This window comes from Littorina saxatilis, linkage group LG2 (genome assembly GCF_037325665.1).
Source record: "Littorina saxatilis isolate snail1 linkage group LG2, US_GU_Lsax_2.0, whole genome shotgun sequence".
NCBI classification, from domain to species: domain Eukaryota; kingdom Metazoa; phylum Mollusca; class Gastropoda; order Littorinimorpha; family Littorinidae; genus Littorina; species Littorina saxatilis.
The window spans coordinates 24983162-25010253 of NC_090246.1; the positions used below are offsets into that span (position 1 = coordinate 24983162).

Below are 27092 nucleotides of genomic sequence, written 5' to 3' on the forward strand. Positions count from 1 at the left end.
TCATGTATCTATATCTATGCGTTGCCGTTCAAATGACAATTCACGCAAGTAACCATCCGTACCTTGCCACTTGGGAAAACACAGTGTTAAGCTGTTCATGAAACGTTCTACGCCTCATGTATTTACGTATCTATTTTTTTTCGCATAATTTATAAGAAACAAGAATTTTTTTTAAATTATTTGATGGTGTTATTTTTCTTTACCCGCAATGGCCGAGAAGGTGTGGGTCAAAGACACCGAAGCGATGCTTCAAGGAATGGGTCTATCCATGATTTGCTGTGCAACTAACTATTCACGCGATGAACCATCCATGCCTTGTCGCTTGCGAAAACATCAGTGTTTCTCAGTTCGTGTAACTATGCCTCAAATATTTACGTATCTCTTTTTTGATCACATCATTTAACAAAAAAGTTGTCAAATTTGAGTGTTTTATTTTTCTGTACCTGCAATGGCCGAGAAGATGTGGGTCAAAGACACCGAAGCGATGCTTGCAGTGATGTGTCAATCCATGATTTGCCGTGCAAATAACTATTCACGCGATTAATCATCTATTTGTTTGTTTTGTTTGTTTGTTTGCTTAACGCCCAGCCGACCACGAAGGGCCATATCAGGGCGGTGCTGCTTTGACATATAACGTGCGCCACACACAAGACAGAAGTCGCAGCACAGGCTTCACGTCTCACCCAGTCACATTATTCTGACACCGGACCAACCAGTCCTAGCACTAACCCCATAATGCCAGACGCCAGGCGGAGCAGCCACTAGATTGCCAATTTTAAAGTCTTAGGTATGACCCGGCCGGGGTTCGAACCCACGACCTCCCGATCACATTAATCATCTATGCCTTGCCGCTTGAGAAAACATCAGTGTTTTGGTGTTCGTGTACGCCTCAAATATTTACGTATCTCTTTTTTGATCACATCATTTAACAAAAAAGTTGTTATCAAATGTTAGTGTTTTATTTTTATGTACCTGCAATGGCTGTGAAGTTGTGGGTCAAAGGCGTAGGCGTATTGATTTGTGCAGTGAAGGCGAGACCGGTGCCTTGCCAGACGGTGGCCACACACTTGCCCTCCTGGTAGGTGGCGAACACCGGATCACAGTCTACGTCCACGTCGGCCACAGGGGCCTGGACACTCACTGTGGTCACTGCCTTCTGGACCTGCAAGGGTGTGATGAGGCTGTTGTCTTTGGTTGTATATTATGCACTTTAGTTTGCTTTCATTGATGTTTTTGTCATTTTGAAAATGTGAACTTCCTTTTAAAAACACCTCCTTTAAAGACCTCCAAATATCTGAGAAAATCAGGTCTTAAAAAGGAGGGAGTCTTAAAATTGGGGTAAATTTACTGAGGTTATGACCAGAAAGTCTGAGAAAACCGGGTCTTCATAGGGAGGGAGTTTTAAAATTGGGGTAAATTTACTGAGGTTATGACCAAAAAGTCTGAGAAAACCGGGTCTTCATAGGGAAGGAATCTTAAAATTGGGGTAAATTTACTGAGGTTATGACCAGAAAGTCTGAGAAAACCGGGTCTTCATAGGGAGGGAATCTTAAAATTAGGGTAAATTTACTGAGGTTATGACCAGATAGTCTGAGAAAACCGGGTCTTCGTAGGGAGGGAATCTTAAAATTGGGGTAAATTTACTGAGGTTATGACCAGATAGTCTGAGAAAACCGGGTCTTCGTAGGGAGGGAATCTTAAAATTGGGGTAAATTTACTGAGGTTATGACCAGATAGTCTGAGAAAACCGGGTCTTCATAGGGAGGGAGTTTTAAAATTGGGGTAAATTTACTGAGGTTATGACCAAAAAGTCTGAGAAAACCGGGTCTTCATAGGGAAGGAATCTTAAAATTGGGGTAAATTTACTGAGGTTATGACCAGAAAGTCTGAGAAAACCGGGTCTTCGTGGGGAGGGAGTCTTAAAATTGGGGTAAATTTACTGAGGTTATGACCAGAAAGTCTGAGAAAACCGGGTCTTCGTGGGGAGGGAGTCTTAAAATTGGGGTAGATTTACTGAGGTTATGACCAGAAAGTCTGAGAAAACCGGGTCTTCATAGGGAGGGAGTTTTAAAATTGGGGTAAATTTACTGAGGTTATGACCAAAAAGTCTGAGAAAACCGGGTCTTCATAGGGAGGGAGTTTTAAAATTGGGGTAAATTTACTGAGGTTATGACCAAAAAGTCTGAGAAAACCGGGTCTTCATAGGGAAGGAATCTTAAAATTGGGGTAAATTTACTGAGGTTATGACCAGAAAGTCTGAGAAAACCGGGTCTTCATAGGGAGGGAATCTTAAAATTAGGGTAAATTTACTGAGGTTATGACCAGATAGTCTGAGAAAACCGGGTCTTCGTAGGGAGGGAATCTTAAAATTGGGGTAAATTTACTGAGGTTATGACCAGATAGTCTGAGAAAACCGGGTCTTCGTAGGGAGGGAATCTTAAAATTGGGGTAAATTTACTGAGGTTATGACCAGATAGTCTGAGAAAACCGGGTCTTCATAGGGAGGGAATCTTAAAATTGGGGTAAATTTACTGAGGTTATGACCAGATAGTCTGAGAAAACCGGGTCTTCGTAGGGAGGGAATCTTAAAATTGGGGTAGATTTACTGAGGTTATGACCAGAAAGTCTGAGAAAACCGGGTCTTCAAAGGGAGGGAGTCAATTGCTGGGGGGGGGGGGGGGTATTAAAAGGGGGTTCCACTGTATTACTATTGTTATTCTCCATCCTCCATCCCTCAGAAGGGGTACAGGATTTAAAAACAAAAACACCCTCACTTGCTGTCTGTTAAATAAAAAAAATAAAAATAGATACAACTTACAGCCAAAGTGTCGTTGAGGTCGTTGGCCTCCACACGCACGCTGTAGGAGCCAGGCACCCAGTAGGTGCGAGTGTCGAACCCTGTGGCGTTCTTGTCTGACAGGCCCGCGTCGTCGTCATAGTCCATCTGGAAGTACACTTCGCTCCCTTTCGTCACACTGGAATCAATACAAAAGTGTGTGTCAGTATGACAACAAAAACAACAACAACAGGCGAAATGTTAATAGAGAGTGTTTGTGTGTGTGTGTGTGTGTGTGTGTGTGTGTGTGTGTGAGTGTGTGTGAGTGTGTAAGTGTGTGTAAGTGTGTGGGGTGTGTGTGTGTGTGTATGTGTGTATGTGTGTGTGCGCGCGTGCGTGAGTATGTGCGTGTACGTGTAAGTGAGGGTGCGTGTGGTCGTGCGCCATCTAGTTAATGTCGGTACGGTGCGTGCGTGTGTGTGTATGTGCGTGAGTTAGTTTGAACAAAGTCTCCTCTGTATCGCACACAAAACACAGTTGCTCACCCGACGGTGAAGGAGACCGCAGTGCCGACTTTGATGACGCTGCTGGCGTCATTGCTGATTGTGAGGCCTGTGATTGGCTGAGAGGAGGAGTAGAGACTGACGTAACCTTTTCCCCCACACTTGGTGGCCGGGTCACCAGTACACACCTCCTGACAGTAAGAGTTGTCCACTGCTGGCGGCAATGGTTCAAGATGATCACCGCAGAAACAAAACCTGCAAGTAGATTAGTTTGTGGATGGTTATGATAAATGCTTTTTTACGCCCTCACGGTGAAACCTTTGGGGGCATGTTTCCGAATGTTGATGAAATAATCAGATGTATGCGTGTTTAGGTGTAATCAGCCACCTGCTCTTATGGCAGAATGACCAAGGTATTTTTGTGCCACTGTGGGGCCAGGGGGTGGGACATGGATACCGTCTCATTAAGTTAACCCGTGTCTGTACCGGCCTGAATTCAAAGTTTGCGTGTGGAAGGTATTATTATAGGCTGTTTCCTTATAAATAAGGCGTTCGGCCCCTGACGGTATACACAATCTTCGGTAATGTAGAAGCGAAGCAGTGGACAACGTTTAACTGAAGAAGGGTCACTCCAAAATCCTCCATCACACGTACCCCCACCCCCAAACATAGATGGGTCACTAAAGCATGGGCAAAGTCGTAGGCCCCACATATTGACATGTACCCACGGCGAAAACAATGATTCATCCAAACGACTTATCTACTGATTTTACAGACAAACAAAACTAAGACAATTAATCAAACGTTGTCATATAGCGCTATTCCCAAACAAATAGCAGTCTCAGGCCGCTTTAGAAATTGTATTAGACATCAAAATTCAACGTTTCACACAATAAAACAATTTTGTTGTTGTTGTTTTCACGGCCTATTATTCCAAGTCACACGGGTATTTTGGTTTTGCAATGATGTTTAGCCATAGTTCGTTATACGCGTAGGTGTGCGAGAATATGTAAGCGCAGTGCTTTAAAGATGTCCATGTTATATAGTGCTATATGTTTTATGTAAAATCAATGTCTTGTTTGTATTATTGTTATGTACCACCCCTGAATTTCTCTATGAGATAATAAAGTATTCTTATTCTTATTCTTATTCTTAAACCTCTTACGTTAAATGGTGCATTGCGTTTGACTACATTGGAGTACATCAAAATATGTTACTGTTGCCGCGGCTTTCAATTTGTTTACTCTAGTCCAGAATTATTTTCACTCCATATCTTTGACGGCCTGATTTTGCATTAGTCACACCCCTTCCTTTGAGGCCAGGTCGGTTCACCGTCTCAGATCTTGCCAGGCTTGTAAACGTAGAAACATACCAAAAACTGCCGTCCTGACTGCTTCTGTTCTGGTGAGGAGTTGGCAGTTTTTGTGACGAATTAAACTCCTAAAAGCTATAGCAAAAAACTGAATTATTTTTTTATTAAGAAATCTCACAGAGCACATGCACAGAGCACACCTAGGCTGTTGAATGTTGGTATGATTCCAAGTGGAGGGGTAGTCTTTTTACACATAAAAACCTGTCCAGATCAAGGCAGTGAGGCGGCCGGTTTCAAGGTAAGGAGTGGGCTTTTAACCCATTCTTACCTCCCATAGGTCAATGCAGCATAGTGTGCTTTTAACCCATTCTTACCTCTCATAGGTCAATGCAGCATAGTGTGCTTTTAACCCATTCTTACCTCCCATAGGTCAATGCAGCAAAGCCCTTGTCGTAGGCCCCACATTTTGCGGCACACAGATCTGGTGTGGTGGTGGAAGGGTCAAAATCACCAGGGTTGACGTCATAGTGGCGAATCTTTTGATCTTCAGCGAAACATCCTTTGTATGTGGCTGAAACAAAGTGAACATGAAAATATCAATCAATCAATCAATATGAGGCTTATATCGCCCGTATTCCGTGGGTACAGTTCTAAGCGCAGGGATTTTGTTAATTTATTTTTTTATTTTTTTATGCAATTTATATCGCGCACATATTCAAGGCGCAGGGATTTATTTATGCCGTGTGAGATGGATTTTTTTTTACACAATACATCACGCATTCACATCGGCCAGCAGATCGCAGCCATTTCGGCGCATATCCTACTTTTCACGGCCTATTATTCCAAGTCACACGGGTATTTTGGTGGACATTTTTATCTATGCCTATACAATTTTGCCAGGAAAGACCCTTTTGTCAATCGTGGGATCTTTAACGTGCACACCCCAATCTAGTGTACACGAAGGGACCTCGGTTTTTCGTCTCATCCGAAAGACTAGCACTTGAACCCACCACCTAGGTTAGGAAAGGGGGGAGAAAATTGCTAACGCCCTGACCCAGGGTCGAACTCGCAACCTCTCGCTTCCGAGCGCAAGTGCGTTACCACTCGGCCACCCAGTCCACATGAAATAGAAATGTGTTTGTGAATAACAGTAAGGGGGTCCTGATTTGGCCTATATGGTCCGCTGGACCCAAAAAGCAACAACAACTAACTAACTAATGGCAGTAAGAACGATATCACAAAGAATTGTCAATAAGGATAAAACTGTCGGTCAGTTTTTATTTCCTAAATTGAATTTGTTCTAAATGTTGTCGTGGGAATAGCAAGTGTGTTTCTTTATGTACATTTGTTGCGGGTTGAATTGTTTGCGTGTGCTTATAGGTTTTGTCTGCGTTCTGCTTTGGGTTTTTTGTTTTCGATTTTGATTCGGTTTAATTTTGTTTTGTTTGATTTTGCTTTCCTTGCCTTGGCTAGGTGGAATTGAGGGGGGTTTGTGGTTTGTCTTGGGTCTTGTTCCGGACCAACAGTATAGTCAGTAACAACATGGCATGGATATTGACCCATGCAGACAAACAGATAGAATATGAGACGAATAGGCTAGATAGACTGAAAGAAAGACAGATCACAGGCAGAGTCAGACACAGACAAACAGACAGACAGTCAGACAAAAAGACAGACACACAGACATACACGCAGACACACACACACACCATAACCCACACCATCGCACAAACACACATACACACACACAAACACACACACACACACTCACACACACTCACACACATTCACACACAAACACACACACACACACACACACACACACACACACACGCACACACACACACACACACACACACACACACACACACACACACACACACACACACACACACGTACACATATACAGACAAACAGACCTAGCCAGAAAAATGGAGGCACAGGGTGACAGGGTTTGGACCAACAAAACAAAGAGAGAAAAATCGACTGCCTTAGCTGCATCAACAATAGAGCCTCAAAGGTAGTTTCGTGTTGATTGTCAGGAAAACGCATTTTCTGTGCCAGGGTGGCTTATACGTCAAACACCATTGTGTGCGGAACAATGGAGCTAAAAGAGGAGGAGAGTAGCTGAAAGAAGCAGATCGATATCGGGTACAATGAAGGTGGGACCTGAGAATTAAAGGTGCCTAAGAGAATGCTAGTTAGTAGCTAGGTTGAGAAAGAAAGATAATGCGATTGTCATTGGGACTGTGCAAAAGATTATTTTTCTAACTCTGCGAATCATCGATGAGGGTGATTAGAGATCTTAGCCACTGAAGGTTTCCAGTTGTCACAAGTTCGCTGAACTGAGAGAGAAAGACTGGTTGTCATCGATATCTAAACTATAACTTTTTTTTTTTTACTCTGGAAGTCACTGTTGAGAGAAATTGGTAGGTGTTTTTTTCGTGACAGCTAGTTATCTTTGCCATCCTGTCGTCACCGTTTGCTTCTCTGGCATACAGATTACTCAAATATAAAAAAGACGGCATTTATACTGAGATCATTATTTTTTTTATCGATTTTGTTCTCTCTGTCGTCTCCTGACACAATTTTTGGTCCCCTAATAATCGAACCATATATAACAATAGTTTCCAGTGTAAGATTTCAAAAGCGTTGCATCACTACATATTGATTTTAAGCCCCTAGAAATCCATTCACATCATATATATATATATGTGTGTTCAAAACAATTGTCAACTGTTCTTATGCGCACGTTAACTAGGTAAATTTCGTTATCTCAAAACAAATAAGAGTTACTTTTTTAACACACAAAGTAACCAACAAATATTGCAGTAAGTCAATAAAAAATTATTCTTGTTAATCTATATATATATTCCTTGCAGTTACGATTTCGTCTTTTTTCAAGTTTCAACTTATTGTTTAGAAACCTATTCTTTTAGCTTTTTGTTTCACAACAAAATAAAACGCATTATATAATGAATAAAATATTTGTCTGAAACAATAAGCGAGCAAATTCGATTCAAATGGCAAGAAAGAAAAGCGTTCTTTTCTCAGAGTATTGTCTGGCTTTGGATGACAATCTGATATGACGTTGTCTCCCCTGAGGGCAAAACGGGCTCTTTTTCATGGCATGAAATAACAAAAGTCCGTCACATCCGTTACTGCCGTCCAGGAAGAACATTGGATTGATTACCGCTACATGCCTCAATCACACATGGAGCTGGCACCGGATTTACCTCTGCAGAGGCGTTTGTGAGGGCTTACTGTGTGTGTGTGTGTGTGTGTAAATACGAATACGAATACGAATACGAATACGAATTTACTTTATTGTCATGAAACGTAGTGTTTATAAGATACGGGAAGATAAATAACAAAATAACAAAATGTGTGTGTGTGTGTGTGTGTGTGTGTGTGTGTGTGTTAGTGTACGTGTGTGTGTGTGTGTGTGTGTGTGTGTGTGTGTGTGTGTGTGTGCGCCTTGGGCGGGAAGGGGGGTGTAATCGACTATTTGTGGCATAAGGCATCGATTTGAAACTTGAACGCTTTGGATCTTTCAGCTTGCTTTGCAACGTATCTTTCGTTTGTGTATCATGAATCGAGAAAACCTGCCACAACACTGAAAATGTGATTGCCTTCCCTTACTGAACCTCGTCGCATAATCGCGCAATCCGACGAGAAAAAGTATAAGTCATCTAATGAGCAATCAATAGAAATGAGAAATGACAGTGAACCTGTCAGGGGTGTACCTTAAATTATTTTGCTACCGGCCAGGGGGGCCGGTAAGTCAAAAATTCCAACCCAAATCCCAACCGGCCCCCAACCAGCCGGGATTTCTTACAACCGCCCCAGTGGCTCGTCGCGTGCTAACCACATACACAAAAGACGTACATTCATACTTATTATGCATAAATGTGGATTTGCACTACTAATAACTACCACAAACACCAGGGGCGGATCAGTTCATTTTATGGGGGGGGGTTTCCAAAAGTATATTGTGAAGATATGGGTGTGAAGGCGCGAAGCGCCGAGCCGACGGCGCGAAGCGCCTAGCTTGCTAGGGGGGTCCGGGGGCATGCCCCCCCGTAACATTTTGAAAAAAAGGATGCAAAATGGTGCAATCTGGTGCATTCTGAGGATGATCATTACCAGTTTCAGGCAGGAGATTTTGTCACTGATTAATACCCCAAAAATTGAAACTCAATGTAAAATAAATAAATGCATACCTCATTCAACATAAAATATTTTAATTTTTTGGCTGGGGGGGGTTCCGGAAACCCCAGAAACCCCCCCCCCCCTCGTCCGCCCCTGAACACACACAAAACTTAATGACTAAAATGCTATATTTTAATACAATGATAAATAACCTTGTTTTAAAAAAGAATTTAAAATAAAAGCCGCCACAAAGAAGCAAGAAATCAAAACAACATTCACACCCTGTCACACAATCACACACTAAACCTCACTAAAAGTTACCCCCTTTATGTACCCCCTACCACACAATTTACAAAGTAATTTACTATGGAACTTTACTTACCACATAAACACACACTTTAAACAAAAGAGTAAATCAGCAATTTTTTTTAAATTTAAATTATGTTTTTTGTTGTGTAAAACCAAGTATAAAAAGCTGACTACAAATTTTTTTCTAAGTTGCTTTCTTGTTTTGTTTCTTTTTCTTTATGTGTGTGTTATTAATATTACTGTTAGATCAAGCAGAAGTATAAAAGTTGCATACCAGCCAAATTTGCCACAGCTTAAGTCATAAATAATCAAAAGCATTATATTTCATTTCTATTTCCTAATGAAAACAAACAGATGTTCAGATTTCCTGATTCTAGAATTGTTTACAGGTGATCTTTATGCTTTTGATTCAGAAGAGTTGCAGAGTTGCACCCCTTATCCTATTGTTGAAGGTCTGTCTTTTCTTCTTTATCACATATACTGGATCGTTTTTTTTTGTTACTTCCTTAGTTGAAGGGAAATAATTGACAGCAGTTGTGCTGTCACTACTTGTACTAAGTTGGTCAGCAAAGCTGGTGTTAACATAATTTAGAAAACGGTCTTAACGAGTATCCCTGCAGTCAAATTAACGACCTATACATTTCCCAGAAACTGGATCAGTGTTACATAGCAGGCATATCAAAGGAGAAATACAGAGGGGGAATATGTTTGCTCTGGATGGGCGGTCAGATCAAAGGCAGATGCATTGTAAAAGCTGGTTGGCCTTGAGACCTGGGTCAATGACCGGTACTTGCAATCTGAACACAGCTACCTGTCCAGACACTGACCTTCTTACCCGGGGTCAATGACCGAGTTTTTATCTGAGAGGAAACTGTTTTACAACATGTGAAAGTCACTGAAGGATTGGTCAGCGCAGGATAAGATAAGAGAGGGGGTGAAGTGAATAGCGCAAAGAGGGGGGAGGGAGGGGGGGTAGCTATTTTGACTGCTGATGCAATCGCCAGCGGCTCGTGGCACTGGAGGGATGATGACACGGTCAAGTGAGGCGGACGGGGGGGGGGGGGGGGGGGGGTAGCTGTCTAGCCAATGTGTCTGGCCTTGATTGGTGGTAGTCCTGAGTCCTCAAAGTGGGGGAGAGGGGGATGAGTGGGCAGTAGAGAAGTGACAGATTTTGAGATCGCCCGCGAGAGATATTTGTTCGCCGGCCGTTCCGATTAACTACGTTGCCTAACGACTTTGTGCTTCAGCGAAATTTGAACCCGCCCGGCGGGCGATTTAAGAGGAATTTCGAACCCGCCCGACGCGATATGAACCCGCCGGGGGTGATCGGGCGACCGCCAATATTCAGCCCTGCCCTGTGGTATAACTTCTGAAAGACCTGTTCGCTGGTCGAAACAGTATGACCGATACCCAATGGGATGATAACGATGTTAATTCTCCGAATCCATGCCAGACTGAGAAGCATACATCACACGCATCTCACGTGCATGTTCAGGCCACAATCAATCACCATTATAAATGTATCTCCCAGGGGTTAATGTTTGTGGGAATTGTCCGCCAAGAAATGAATTCCTTACTCAAACACGAGGCCGTGTTGAGAATTCAAATCAACACACGCCACCCCGGCGTGGAACAATTTCCGCCTGGCACCATGATTGAAATACGATGCAGTAGGACCAACTGCAACACCTTACGCTCAAAAAGGACAGGGTGTAATCACACCCTTGGTGATTCAAATGTTCGTTGTGGGGGCGATTCTGATGTGTTTTTTCTCCTTGGTGTAACGCAAGAGAATTGGATGCTAATGTAAGTCAACTGCGCTACAGGGAAATAGCCTTTCCAGAAGAAACAAAATTAAACCAACGAGGTTGGAGGTACATAATTATGACTTCTCGCGTATTTCCTCATGAATTTATCACCAAAGGTCCGTCCAGTTGTTGTTGTTTGTTTAGTTTTTTCCACGACATAAAAGTATCTTTCAGCTTAAAACATGGGATGTAAACATCAACTTCTGCTTCCTGTGCAGAGTGGACATTTTTCTTGTTGAATTAATAACATCATTAACACTTTTGTCAAGTTGCTAATTAAGTTCAGCGACAAAAGATTCCTTCTCTACACTGAATGCACCAAGACTGTGAATTGTTTGTAGCAGTCAAAGTGAAAGGTTGCTCTTATTTAAAGGCACAGTGCAGCTCACAGCCTTCGTTTTGCGTTTTTGTTGCAGCTGAGTGCATTTACAGTTCAAAAATCCTCCTATGGTAGTAAAACAAACCCAAAACTACCCAACGACGACATCTGTGAAGCTCGACAGTTTCTTGTTCACGCGAGTGCATAAATTAACCTAGTTATTACGTGGTGTTTGGTCGGAGTTCGATTCAACTGAGTGATTCCGGCCTCCATTTTGTTTTACACAAACTCATGATGACGTCTGACATAGTTTGCTAGTGACGTGTCTTTTCAGTTGTGCATGATGTGCATGTGGTGATCTACCTGATCTAAATTTAGATCCAAAAATAGGCCAAGACCAGCCGGGTCCGAGTACGAAATTAATTCGTAAAAAAATCGCAGTTCTTGACTCTTTGGGTGCAAGTCAATGAAACTTGGTAGTTCTTCTAACGGATAGCTGCCTGAGGTATGACTAAAAGCCCCAGGGGCTCCGTGCACCTGGATTTGACAAGTTCAGTATCTTTAACTGAAAGATCTCTGGCGGTAAACGCAAAATTGTATGTACGTGTACCAGGGTATGACAGTATCTGTAAAAGACATCGATGGATTAGCGTGTCTCTAACTCTTTATGCAAGCGTATACATATGCATAAAACACTGACACGCGCTGAATGAGTTCAGTCATGCGTGGTCGAACGAAATCCTGTGAGTCGCAGTCATGCGTTCAGGAACCTATCAGAGATCACTTGATAACCAGTTGTGTCCATTAATCGATTTCATTAGCGTATTGTAGCCAACGACGGAAGTTTCAGTTCCAAACCAAATGTGAAAAGCATGACAATGACAGAGAGAAGAAAATCAATGGTCTGTCGATTCATGACGCAATGGTCATAGAATATAAGTATGAAACGTTTTCCATATGTTTGTAGTGCACACAGATGCTCTCAGTATTGTTGCCACTTATTGCAGTGAAGAATGCGATCGAAAACAAGTCAATGTTATGCCGACTTTTAAAAATTCCGAGAGCCCTTCACAGAAACAGTTTGGTCATATCGGTTAGATTTACTCCGTAATTTCCCGTCAGTACATGTACGTAAGAACATTTTCTGAAAGCAGCACCAACGGTACCAAAGTAAAGGCTTTTGCATGAATATGAACCTCCTGGTTTAAGGACCTACTAAAGTTCCACTGTGGGTCCAAGGACACCCCCTCCCCACACTACATTAAAGCTCGGGGTCCCGGTACCCTCTATAAGGATCGTTTGTGGGGAGCCCTGTCACGACCATGGCGAAGTAATACTATTTCAATGCATAAGCAGTTGCTCCATTGAAACTTCGCTATTTTCTTCTACTGTGAGTACAGGAACTTCTTTGGTTACGGAAAGTTGATGCGGGTTAATAATAATAATAATAATAATAATAAATGAGCATTTATATAGCGCGACATCATAACTTTACAATTATGCTCTTTGCGCTTGACACACTTAAACTTCAATGGGTTAGCCCTGTTGCCGAACAAACTCTTCATGCTAATACAATTTATAATCTTCAAAATGTATAAGTTTCACATAACGTTAGTGAAATTCATGATGTAATCAATCAAATATATTTACTGCGTCCCGGGACCCACTATCTTCATTCGTAGTGCGCCGATGGACCCCCTCCATGAATTTCTGGTACTCGTCGTCCCTCCCCCCCCCCCCCCCCCCCTCCCCCCCCCCCCCCCTCCCTCACCCCCCCCCCCCCCCCACCCCCACCCAGGGAGGTGGGGCACTGCTAGTGCGTACAAGATGCAGGGACACGCAGTTTGAGGATTTCTGTATAGTTGAGATTTGATTGAAAATATTGTTTTTAAATGCTAGCTAAGAAACCTGTTTCAAAAACACATTGTTGTGTGTGTGCCTGCGGTTGCAGGTTTTGGATGATTACTTTGCAGTAAGATAATCGATAAGGAAAGAGCCAAAATCGATCTTAAAAATTAGTCATAATTGGTTCTGCTGAAACGACCATGCGGTGACCTTGTCTTCATGTAAAGTTAATTTCAAAACCCAAAACACCTCTAACACGAGGAATCGATGACGTCTCGTGTCGTAAAATGGTATTTCTTAATCTGTCAAAACACTGTTCCGCTCCCATTTTCTGTTTGCATGCTTAGTATTGATTTCCCAACATAACAAGGCAACAGAACCGGCACATGGTTTCATGCAACGCAGGTAACATGAACACAGGTTTGGTACATTCCCTTTGACGCGTGTGATCGACAAACTTTTAATTTCAAGTGTCAGTAGTACTTCGGATGTTTTTGTGTTTTTCATTGTTTACCAAAGTCACCCAAAATTTGGTACTAAAACTATGGCAGATGTTATCGAACAAGTGTCTTAGCTACAGTGATGAACATTTGATAGAGAATAGATAACATGTTTAACATTATGCCACCAATCATTCAGTGAGGGATGTTTAATCGACTCAAGGAAAAAGGACTAATACGAGCACGTCGTCGCAACAAAATATTCTACCTTTCTAAACTTTTTTTCCATCTTCGGCTGAAGAGGTTGAGCTACAATATTTTGCACACACATACAGTCTAGCGGCCATGGCTATGGTATGAACTACAATCATGACCTTAGACCATAAAGTAAAGGTCAATCTAGCTCTTTATTTGATATATGGAACCATCGCGGCTTTGGGTTAGTGTTTCCGAGGACAACGATTGTAAACATTCACTGTCAAAGACCCAATCAATGTTGATAATGTTTGCGCTGATTGGTTTTTACTTTGACAATCCACGTTTCACCCGAAGCTCAAACCCATTCACTATTTGAATTCTTCACATCTGAACTATTATTTTGCTACCCAGCTTGTTATGAAAGAAAACTCGTGAAAATGATGACAAAACTGCTTAGTTTAAATAACAATTCGTGCTCGTTGCTGCATATTTAAAAATACTTTCTATGAGCCCTTTACGCGGTAAATTAATAATATTCGATGAATTTGGGCGGAGTTCGGCAACGGCAAAAATAATTATGAGTGTAGATAAGTAATTTATAGATATTTCTTTCATCACGTTTCTCTTAAAAAATTTGCGGCGTACACAATTGTTACACTCAAAATAAATCTTCAACCATGTCAAGACTTTTCCCGAAAAAAATTAAACAATATCAAACCCACAAACCCCAAAACAGGTTAAAATAGTTCATAGTTCAGCTTAATTCCGTATGCGTATTGCGCACGTTTGTGTAAATTATTGATTCTCAGACAGAGACGTCTTAATTGGACGATATAACATTTCACGATTTTGTTTTGCGTTTCTTTTATTCCGTGCTTTATTTATTTGTGTCCACCATCACCATACAGAACGACAAAAGCAGCCGGGCAGAGATGAAGAGGCGTAAGGAAATACGACAGGTTTAAGTAGCGTGAACCAATTCCAATCGATAATGTTTGTCGATACGCAAGATAAGGCAAACTGTTTTCAATAATCCTCAAACACACAGGGGGTCGGCTGTGTAGAATCAATGATTTGTTTTCTTCTTCCAGCGACTGGTAGCATGCAGAAAACCGGTTTTGAAATAAATGCAGGGATATGAAATATGTGTGTTTCTCGCTGTTAGCCTTTATTTCTCTATTGTATTTTTGGTTTATTGACGAATTTTATTTCAGTGGCATATACCTGGCAGACCCGCTCGATTACGATTCACTGGAGAGAAAAAAAGTTTACACATTTGCAAAATAACACAGGTGTCCCTCAGACAACTCAGTTGTTTTGGGCAAAATGGATGTAAAACGCAGGTCCTATTTATGAACCAAACAGAGTTAAATGAGCGTTTGTAAATATTGCAAATAATTACAGGTCCACTATACGTAACGCAGACAAATGGAGTTTGAACATGTGAAAATGAGTACAGAACCCACATCAATAGATTAATAAGCTACTCAGTTACTTTGTACGTTGGATAGTTGTTTTCGGTTTACGGTGATCACGTGAAAATCGCGTTCGTGTCGTGTGCACCGTATCATAATTATTGGCTCGCATTGATTGCATAACTGACATCAGTGTCAATCTGCGAGATTATGTCAGGAAGCAGATAGGCTGTTGATATTTAGAAAGTGTATTAGTGAAAGGTTACTCTTACCTGCTCTATGAAGCAATCTCCACAGAACATTGACTGTTAACAAGATGGTTCAGACGGGAAGAAAGGTATCTTTAAAAGGTTCGATTAGTGCGATGCCCGAGGAAAAAAAAACACGTCCACCACAACATTTTAAAATGATTTGTGAGAGTGTACTTTTGACCGTCTGTATTTTAACAAAGATACAAGAAGATAAGAAAAGAGAAGAGAAAAGAATTAATCCGCCCCAGTAAAAATTAAAGGTAATTGGTACCCCTCCCCCCCCCCCCCATAAAAAAATTAAAAAAGATAAATAAATAAATAAACAAAAAAATAGAACAAGAGAAAAAAGGGAGCTTTTTGTTTTGGGGTTGTTTTCGCGCCATACACAATCTCAAGAGATATAATTATATATATATGCTTTTGGCAAATTCATATTGCAACATTATTGCACAAACCGGGACACTTTCAGCTCCACTGTTTACTGCACACACAGAGTGTCAACACACGTGAAAGGGGGGCCATGTCGAGGATTGCGGTGTGTGTGCCTTTCTTAGTGTTGCATCGACAACTTGTTCCCACGTTCCCACCCGGAGTCATCGAAATCAATGAAACCACAAAAAGCGCACAAAGCCTTGTGACAACAATTTCAGAAAATGCCATGGCTGCGGCTCTTGACTTTATTTTTTCCCTATTTCTCGAGACCGGATTTTACCAGCGAACATTGTGCATTCCCTTATGACTGCTTGGTTAAAGATACATGATAGTGTTCAAAGATGGTGATGTTATTAGTTATCGCGCTAGTTTTTTTGTTAACCGGTATTACCTGAAGACACATGATTGTTTTTAAAGATGATGATGTTATCATTGATCGCGATTAATTAGTAACCGCGCTAGGTGTCCTGTTAACCGGTACATGTATTAACTAAAGAGACATAATCGTGATCGCGCTAAGAGTCTTGTTAACCGATATAACATATTAAAGAGACATGCTCGTGTTTTAAGATGTTGACTGTATCAGTGATTGCACCAGGTGTCTTGTTAACCGGTATTACCTAAAAAAAAAAAGGTAATTTATCATTGATCGCGCTAGGTGTCTTGTCCACCGGTACATGTATTATTTAAAGAGACATGATCATGATCGCGCTAGGTGTCGTTATAACTGGTATTACCTAAAGAGGCATGGCCGTTTTTAAAGATGGTAATTGTATTAGTGAACGCGCTAGCTAGATATCTTGTGAACCGGTACATGTATTACTTAAAGAGACATGATCGCAATCGCGCTAGGTGTCTTTTTAACTGGTATTATCTAAAGATATATTATCGTGTTTAAAGATGTTGATTTTATCAGTGACCGCGCTAGCTACATGTAGCTGTCTTGTTAACCGGTGGATATATTACTTAAAGAGACATGATCGTGATCGCACTAGGTGTCTTGTTAACCGGTATTGCCCAAAGAGACATCATCGTGTTTACAGATATAGATGTTATCAGTGACCGCGCTAGGTTTCTTGTTAACCGGTACATGCATTACCTAGAGAGACATGATCGTGATCGCGCTAGTTGTCTTCGTAACCGGCATTGCCCAAAGAGACATCATCGTGCTTAAAGATATTGATTTTATAAATGAGCGCGCTAGCTGTTTTGTTAACCGGTATTTCCCAAAGAGACATCATCGTGCTTAAAGATATTGATTTTATAAATGAGCGCGCTAGCTGTTTTGTTAACCGGTATTGCCCAAAGAGACATCATCGTGTTTAAAGATATTGATTTTATAAATGAGCGCGCTAGGTGTCTCGTTAACCGGTATATACATGTATTTCTTAAAGAAACATGATCGTGATTGCGAAGGTATCTTGTTAACCGATATTACCGTACTTGATAGTCAAGAAGAATGCAAAATACAAAATGTAAGAGTAAATTGGTCACGGCAACCAGACAAACTAATGAGTCAAAGCTTCAGTATCATACGTATAATTGTCAAACGAAATCCAAATCGGTAGTACTAAGCGGTTGCTGATGTTCCTACATTTCCGCATATAAACCGGTTTAGGGAAACGTTGCTTCATTCTATGAAGGAATCTAGTGCAAGTAATTCGTCTAATCATTGGGATCCTTGTTCTGTTGTTGCTGTTGTTGGTGTTCTTTTTCTTATCGGACACTATAATTGTTATTTGTGAAAGCAATTCACAACAAACTTCTACATACATCTACCAGGCTGTTGATTATTGGTATACACTACATTGGGGTGTGCACGTTAAAGATCCCACGATTGACAAAAGGGTCTTTCCTGGCAAAATTGTATAGGCATAGATAAAAAATGTCCACCAAAATACCCGTGTGACTTGGAATAATAGGCCGTGAAAAGTAGGATATGCGTCGAAATGGCTGCGATCTGCTGGCCGATGTGAATGCGTGATGTATTGTGTAAAAAAAAAAAATCCATCTCACACGGCATAAATAAATCCCTGCGCCTTGAATATGTGCGCGATATAAATTGCATAAAATAAAAATAAAATAACAAATAAATCCCTGCGCTTAGAACTGTACCCACGGAATACGCGCGATATAAGCCTCATATTGATTGATTGATTGATATATAGCCAAGTAGAGGGATGGTCCTATCACACGTAAAACCCTGGCAAGATCTGAGATGGTGAGCCGAACCGTCACCACGGGTATGATTGTTCCTTTAAATGTTAAAGCCACAACAGATATCGAGAGAATAAAATCTCTTTGTTAGTGGATTTGTTTTCGTGGTCACATTGTTTTGAGTTTTAAAGCATTGTTCGTATTTAGAGACACCGCAAATACAGGCTTACAAAGTAAGTCGACACCAAACTGATCACACCGATTTGTGCAACACAAAGCGCGAACAAAAAGTCATTTGAAACAGCTCGCCGCTCTCAAGTGACGAAAGCAGAGTATGTTAATTCAGGTGCAGCGGTTCGAACGCATTACATGCTGTCAGCTTTTATGTGTGGATGAAATCTGATGCAACTAACACACATTGCAGTAAACGGCTAATTGACTTTACCCGTCACATAAAAGCGTTGTCGTGTTTCTGATGATTATTTTTTAGGGCAACATAGTGACGTACCCGCGAACATATTTCAGCGAAGTGTAAATTGGATTTCAAGTGTTCGTATTCGCCTTGGAACACGAGAACACCACAAACTGCATTTGAAATAACAGACAACTTTTACCTGTATGCTATTAGAACATTCTCTTACCTATGCTGTGAGATATAATCGATTGAATCATAATCGCCAATATGATTGATTATATTGATACAACTACAGTATTTTTGGTTTTGGATTAATTTGTGAGCGTGTGTGTAAACATTGTAAATTAGATATGTTCGTTTTCCACTAGGCCCTTCCATAACACATAACATTACAAAAGACAAACAGAAACAAGCCATTGGATCTCTCTCTCTCTCTCTCTCTCTCTCTCTCTCTCTCTCTCTCTCTCTCTCTCTCTCTCTCTCTCTCTCTCTCTCTCTCTCTCTCTCTCTCTCTCTCTCTCTCTCTCTCTCTCTCTCTCTCTCTCTCTCTCTCTCTCTCTCTCTCTCTCTCTCTCTCTCTCTCTTGTAGAGGTAAAAATACTTACCGCCACATTCTGTCGCTCGAAATGTTTGTATCTGAGAAAAAAAAGAACAACATTTAAAGCATCAAATAGTACATTTTCGACTGACAGAAAAAGCTAGAATAGATGGCGTTGGTAGTGGTGACGGAGACAGAAAGAGAGAGAGAAATATAGAGACATATAAAGAAAGATAGAAAAAGAGAGAGAGAGAGGGGGGAGAGAGAGAGAAAGAGAGAGAGAGAGAGAGAGAGAGAGAGAGAGAGGGGGGAGAGAGAGAGAAAGAGAGAGAGAGAGAGAGAGAGAGAGAGAGAGAGCAAGACGGGAGGACTAACAAAGAGACAGATAGGAATAGAAACAGAGACACAGGTAAGCTATATAAGTTGTATACTTCTGGTAGCTGGTATGTCGTTACAGTCAAACAACAATAGTTTATGAGTTCTCACGTTACAGTACAAAGCCGTGAAACCTATTTTCTTTTCCAAACTTTGCCTCTGAAATCTGAGTGCGGTTCATAATGAAGCTGTCCGGTGAAGTTCGTGCAGGAAGGTAGGTGAAACCCGTTATGCTAAGATTACACAACACTAACATGGACATATTCAATGGCTGATATTGTGGACAAAAATAAAGTATCCGTTTCGGTAACATTTCTGTCGCGTGTTCGGTAACATTTCTGTCGCTTGTTTTGGCCCGCAATCATTTTATTGCGTAATTGTAGAAGAGAAAAATGGCGACAATATATAAACAAACAGACACACAGACAGACACACGCAAGATGCCGGCGAGGTAATGATAATGTAATCTTGCATGCGAGATGCATCGACGATTTTGATTTAAGTTCATTCTTTTTACCATAAGTGTTTGTCTGTCTGTCTACTAACAGACCTATGGGTCGACGTACTGTAAATGTAACGTTTTTGTCTTGTCAATTGTTAAACGTTCTATAACCTACAATTCTTGTTTTTGAATAAGGAAAGGCACAACTTGGCAACAGTTACATTCGATGAAAAATCAAATTAATTATTTATCCAGAACAGGTTATTTTGTTTGGCTACCATGCGTATTTCTCGTATTACGCTATTCCTACTGATGCAGGTTTCGATCGCATGAGCTGTCAATTACAGGAGGTTTTTGGTGTCAATTGAAGGGTACATTAACAAAAAGCACTGCCTTTCAGCAATGACCGTGTGAATTTCTTTAACAAATTCAGGAAACAAAAAGGTAACGTTTTAGAGACGGAAAGAAAACAGAGAAAGTGTAAGGTTTGATATCATTTAAAAAACAACAATTGTATTTAGAATTATAAGCAAAAACTCTGCATAATTATAGACTGTTATATATAAGCTTACCAGAACTAGAGACATAATAAGTGTGTTAGTCGCCATCAATGCGTATCAGTGTGGGTGGGTTATTCCCAGTTTACTGGTAACGATTGCGTAAAAAAAACAACACGTTTACGGCTCAGAATCAGAAAAAAACCCAGACAAATGGCGGTATGAAAGCCATATCAAGTTTATACTCAGAATTATAAGCTGAAGTTCTGTACAATTATTGAATGTGAAAACAACACACAAAAACCGTACACAATCCAGTGGCACAAGAAGTATTTAGTTGGTTGCGGCCAAAAACGTATCAGTTTTGTGGGCTATTACCAGTTTACTCATAAAGAATGCGTAAGAAACTAAGATTTCACGATGCAGAGTCAGAAAGAAAACAAACAGAAAAAGACAGCTAGTATGAGATTCATTTCAAATTTCTCGTCAGTATTACAATAAAACAAAAACTCTAAATAAAGCCGTCAACAAACAGGGAAGATAGAAAACTTTGCGACTCAGAGATAAGAAGAAAACGAACGAAATATCTGGATGAAAGCCATTTCACATTGACAGTCATGATTCTGAGCACAAACTCTGAATAATAGTAGATTGTCAGAAAAATAAATAAAAACTTACCAGAACCAGGGACACAAGTAATAATTTGTTTGACGCCATCAGAGCGTATCAATGTGGTGGGCGCCTTGTCCCCGTCTGAAAGTTCCACTGCCTCCGCTCCCCGCAGACAAGTTGAGACCCTCGTCTCATTTGCATACTGCCGTTGATTGGCTGAGCCGAGACACGTGGCGGTGCTGTCACCATGGGAGTTGGGACTGGGACCAGCTGATGACGTCTCGTCCACGCTCTATCGACTCGGGACTCGAGTTTTGTTCATACTGTTTTGGACGTCTCCTCCCACCAAAGAAACAATGGACGCTGGCTTGTTTGTTGATGGTTTGTTATCCATATTGATGGAGCTAGACAAAATATCGCGCTTGATTTGTTGTGGCAGCTTTGAAGGCACGAATGCAGATCGGCAGTAGGTCAACTGAATAAGCATTCATACAAGGGGTCGGGATGATATTTACCATGCATCAACGCACACCCTTTTGTCAGCGAGAAATAACACGAACAATAATAGTGAAGAATAAAGGAAGAAACAAGAAATTCCTATGAGGTAGGAAAAACACCCCCGTCAAAGGGAAATAACCTTCTCAGTTGGTGGCAGTGACTGAGTGAGAATGGTTATTTCCCTTTGACCATGAAGATGTCCCTGTATAAGTCCTTGTATAATTTTAATCCACCAATAACTCCCTAACCGTGTGTTTGACTGGTCCCAATTTTTGTAAGGACCGTCTCAGGAATGTATAGAACCTGTTCACCAAGTTTGGTGACGATCGGTCCGTTCATTCTTGAGATCTATATGCGAACACAAACACACAAACACCCAAACAAACACACAAACACCCAAACAAACACATCGAGCGAAACCTATACACACCCCTATACCGGGGGTGTAAATATACTACTCAGAACAGGGTCAACACGCACGTAAAGAGCGCGCACGAATACATACAGAAACACACACTCCAACACACACACAATCATACACACACACACACACACGCACACACACACACACACACACACGCACGCGCACACTCACATACACACACAAACACACACACAAACACACACACACACACACACAAACACACACACCTTTTCTTAGCTTCATTGTCATGTTCGAGGGAATTGGTTACTTTTATTTCGCGTATCACCTTGGCGTCCAATTACAAATGCCTTCAACTAAAGTCGGCCTGATAATGTTGATGTTATTTCGCATTTGTAAATCAAATTCATCACTTATGTATTTGATGAATGTTCCTTTCTGTGTAGTTTGAATTGTGAGCAATAAAAGACCGTGGGGATATGGGGAATAAGTCTCTAAGAACATTTGTTGAAGTAACCCATTGTGTGAGACTTTGTTTCTGGCTTTCCCGCTTGTTTGTGTTAATGTCTTCTTCTGCGTAATACCACTGTCTTTATCTTTCTAATCGTAAGTCTCTAAAAAAAGTTCTTATCTGGCAATAAACTCTTTCAGTCACTTCATGGAATACACAAACCAATATTGGGTTTAAACAAAGACGTTACAAACTAGAAAAACCTGAACTATGCTAAAATATGTCATCTTTGTTTCGTCCTATTTTCCCACCTTTGACAAAAGTGTAGCTGTTGGGCACTTGCTAAATTCTGCTATGGATTCACGACATCCTAACCTGATTTTGTGTGACAGACGTATGTGTACGTGGCAAACACTGCATAATTTATGATAGGGTTTCAGCCACGCCGAAGAGTCAGGTCGGTTACATTGATGGTTTAAGCAATATAATTGAGGAATTTCAAATAAAAAACATCCGCATACATGTGATTAAATCAAAGAAGCACACCAAGCTATGCTTATAAGCGTGCTCGTGAAAACAGTACAAGATGGTCATTTGGCGGACGATTACAATGTACACAAATTAAATCAATGTCAAGAGAATAGTAGGATATATGTAAACGGGTTCAATCGTTCACATTTGTTTATTTAAATATAAGGTCACAAAGCACAAATTATTAGTAAATCTTTATAGATGCGTCTAAATAACGGTAAAGCGAGTATCCCTAGACTTCCAAAATCAAATTTGCCAAAAGACGTTATCCTAAACGATACCCTAAGTGAAAAAAAGCTTCAACAAACTTCGACGCCTTCACTACCGAAACTAGAACCTGCAACAAAGATGTTCCGATAATCAACGAATGAATGTCCAGGTAAGAATATCTGTTAAGCATTCAGCCCAACATTAGAACACCTAAATGGCGCCTTTGACGAATCAATCTTTTAAAACTGTTAGTATACACTATCAATATAATTTAACTATATCCAAATATGTGCTTTTCAAGTCATGCTCGCTCCCATGGGGTCGCCTTCACGCGGCGGGAGTGTTCTCACCAAGCTACCCCACCCCTTTACTTCTCTTCTTTAATCTTATTTCTGCCTTACCAGTCCTTTCACCTATATTTCCTTCCAAGAAAACTCTCCCTACTATTCCCTGCAGTTTTCCAATTCTTTTCTTGTTGTCTTATTTCTACCTGACTGGATCCATCACCTTTATTTCACTTACCAAAAGTCTTCTTTTCCACATCCTTATTTCTCTGCACCCCGCATGTCGTAAGAGGCGACTAACGGATTCTGTTCCTCCTTTTACCCTTGTTAAGTGGTTCTTGTATAGAATATAGTCAATGTTTGTAAAGATTTTAGTCAAGCAGTATGTAAGAAATGTTTAGTCCTTTGTACTGGAAACTTGCATTCTCCCAGTAAGGTCATATATTGTACTACGTTGCAAGCCCCTGGAGCAATTTTTTTATTAGTGCTTTTGTGAACAAGAAACACTTAACAAGTGGCTCTATCCCATCTCCCCCCTTTCCCCTATCCCATCTCCCCCCTTTCCCTCGTCGCGATATAACCTTCGTGGTTGAAAACGACGTTAAACACCAAATAAAGAAAGAAAGAAAGAAAGTCATGCTCAAAACCGAAATTTGAATCTGTAATATAAAACTGCCGACAAGGAACCCCTATTGAGGTCTAACGAATGACGTCTCACAACGTGCGCGGTCGTCCTTGGCGGTCAAGAAAGCCGCGGGCGCCGCCGCGATCATTGCGCAGACGACACTTCTAGACCGCCAATATTTTTTGTGCGCATCACGTGCTCCACATAAATCGGCCGGAAACGAAGCAATTGGGAAACCTGGATTCTGGTGGACAATAAAAACCTAAAAATCTGTGATGTCTGTCCACTTAAAAGTCCGCTGGGTCAAATTACAGTGAATGCAACGTTTTGTCTTGTCATGGATTACACGTTCCAATAACCTACCTTTTTTTTATTCTGAATTTTGAAGCGTTGGGAATCTTTTTTTTATTTTTTTCCATTGTCCTAGTTGCAAAACCAGTGTCTTAACCATTCAGCTCAGCACCAGAGGTCCCCTGTCGACTGGCTCAGGAGCGCGCACCGCATGCTAAGTTCAGAGCAGAAGGCACGTGCTATTTCGCTGACCGGCCAAACGGGTTTTGTCCCCATCCCAGCGCGACCGATACTGACTGTTATCCGCTCTGATCAGGGAAACCGGCACGGTGTTACTGTACTGCTTCTGATCTTTCTGTTGCTGCTGCTTCTTCTGTTTCTGAAGGCAGTGTCCTGGAATGATTTTTGCTGCCCGTGACCGAATTACAAAGCCACTGTCCTTTTTGTTGCTGCACTGTTTGTTCTTTTTTCTCTCCACATTTCTACTACAGTCTCACCTGTCAATAATGACCGCCCAAAAGACCCAACAAAAGTCGTCGGTATAGACAGGTTGTTGCTATGAAAAGGTGAATTATATAGAAATAAAACTCTCATCGGAAATCCCTTGGGGTGGTCATGATTAGCAGGTGATCGAATTCGAGAGGTGATCGCGACTGTACTTGCAACTCTTACTTTCAGTATTTATTCTGTTGTTCTGTAATTATTTTATTTGTTTTCTACTTTTATTTCGTTTCCTGTTTGTTTGAATCAAACTCTCCGTCCCGTCGTTGTTCTTTCTTTCTTTCTTTCTTTCGTTCTTTCTTTCATTCATTCTTTCTTTCTTCATTTTTTTTCGGGGGGGGGGGGGGGGTCTCGCTGTATCTGATACGAGGACTTGTTTTCGTCCTGCATTTTGAGCAGTCGCTCAAACAAAATACAAATATAAATAAATGTTTTCATTTTGTTTAAGCGTGTTTTATTCATTTTCTTTGATACACGTTTCAAACAATAACAACATTAAGAACGTTAAAAAGCAGACTGCTTATGGACACGTTCAAAAGTTTTCATTTCTCTCTTGATATGAATAACTGTGTGATAATTATTTTTTGGACAAATAATTTTAACATGGAATGCACCGTCTCTACCTTTGGCTAAAGATTTTTTAATGGATTTCGCAAGGAACTCAGGAAATGAAATGGAAAGTAAACACAACTTTGAAAGTTAATGCGACAGGCTTTCAAAGACAATGGTGATTCCAGCTAGGCGTTCCACCATTGCAATTGTTTTAGTTTCTTTGTCCAAGGGACTGCAACTATTCTATAAAGTCTATCATATATTCATGACGACGAGTTATATTCAGTATTACACATATTATTTTTACAAAGGTTTGGTTAAAATGTGTTTAAGTGGATTATGGTAGAAGAATTGCAACTTCTCTCTCTTTCTCTCTCTCTCTCTCTCTCTCTCTCTCTCTCTCTCTCTCTCTCTCTCTCTCTCTCTCTCTCTCTCTCTCTCTCTCTCTCTCTCTCTTTCTCTCTCTACCTGTTTTGACTTGTGTGTGTGTGTGTGTGTGTGTGTGTGTGTGTGTGTGTGTGTGTGTGTGTGTGTGTGTGTGTGTGTGTGTGTGTGTGTGGGTGGGTGGGTGGGTGGGGGTGGGGGTCCTAGTTTAATTTTGTTTTGTTTCATACACTATCATCACATTGCTAAGAAATTCAGTTCGCTTCCTCCTAGCTGAAACCTGGCAGTACAAGGAGTCGCGTTACCAAGGCGTGTTCGTGTTAAAAAGTAAACAGCCACTTCCATTTCTGGCAGAATGACCGAGATCTTTTACGTGCCACGGCGTTTATAAGGGAATAGGGCACGGATACCGTCTCTGAGTCATCATACAAGTTGACCCGTGTCCGTCCTGGTTTGGATTCGAACCTGTGACCCCAAAATCACAAGTCAAGTGCTCTACCAACTGAGCTACCAGATCCGATCCCTTATCGTTCGTGTAAAATCTAGGCGCTTGACGTAGGCTTTTCTGAAAATCCTTAGGCTCTCACATTATCGTACTGTCGTTTCACGATTGATTTGAATACGCTATTTTCTTCAAGAACCCCTCCTGATATGCGATACATCTCGACATTCTGCATGGAAGACTTTAATGTTCCGCGCATCCACCGCACAGTGGGGGCAAACTTTGGGAAGAATGCACCTTTGAAAGCAAGGATTTTCAACTGGAAACAGGAGTTTAAATAGGATAGACAGATCTCGAAAACTGCCAGCCGCCCACGGCCGACCGTTGAGTACTGGTACTCCAGCAGATGTTGCTTCTGTTGAAAAGTTGATGTGGAGAGTTGGTAAACGAATCACGGACATGAAGGTACACAAGTCTTTGGGAATTGCAACAGCATCTTCACATAATTATGATCTCGTGCAAGCATCTATAGGGGGTAACAACAAAAAAAGCGCTGCACACAGTGGGTGTATTAACAAATAATTGTGAGCTGTACGATAATATGAGAGTCTAATTATTTTCAGAACAGCCCACGTATATTAAGCACGTTCTTCGCTCCTGCACATCATCCATGTGTTTTTACGCATGAACGGTGTACAAAGAAAGACACAGTCATGGTTTTCTTTTGAAAGAAATGAGTTCAACCGTCAATTCTTCACGTGAACTCCTATGGGTTGTTCTCAAGAGCTGGGTAACATTTTGTGACATGCATAGTCAGTCCTTTACAATAGTATAACATACATTACATGACAACTAGAACGTAGTATCCTGACCTTTTCCAGTAGTACTCCAGTAAGATAATGATACGGACATGCAACAAAAAAACATAATATGTAATTTTGTCTTCTTTTGTTCATGATTTTTTGGTGTTCGAATCCATGTCACAACCTTTGGTTTCCCGCCTGTTACGAAGTTGACTTACTTTAAAATCCTTATAATTTATTTAACGTAGACAAACAAACTGTGCAACTGTTTCTGATTCTTTATCTGCAGGCCAAGCAGATACCTATGGAAACAGTATTTATCAAGGAAGTTAATAAGTATGGT

The 27092-nt window shown here is 41.0% G+C and overlaps 1 protein-coding gene across 1 annotated transcript in view; it reads right to left on the reverse strand.

The window, feature by feature from the left end:
• LOC138958574 (polycystin family receptor for egg jelly-like) overlaps positions 1–20964 on the reverse strand; it is a gene marked incomplete in the record, with an annotated part of 112216 nt that extends 91252 nt beyond the window's left edge. Inside the window, 6 exon segments of the mRNA XM_070329774.1 lie at positions 973–1162; positions 2819–2975; positions 3322–3534; positions 5011–5161; positions 18937–18967; positions 20862–20964. Of these exon segments, the coding sequence (XP_070185875.1) occupies positions 973–1162; positions 2819–2975; positions 3322–3534; positions 5011–5161; positions 18937–18967; positions 20862–20900 (781 nt within the window).
• Between the last annotated feature and the right edge of the window lie 6128 nt (positions 20965–27092).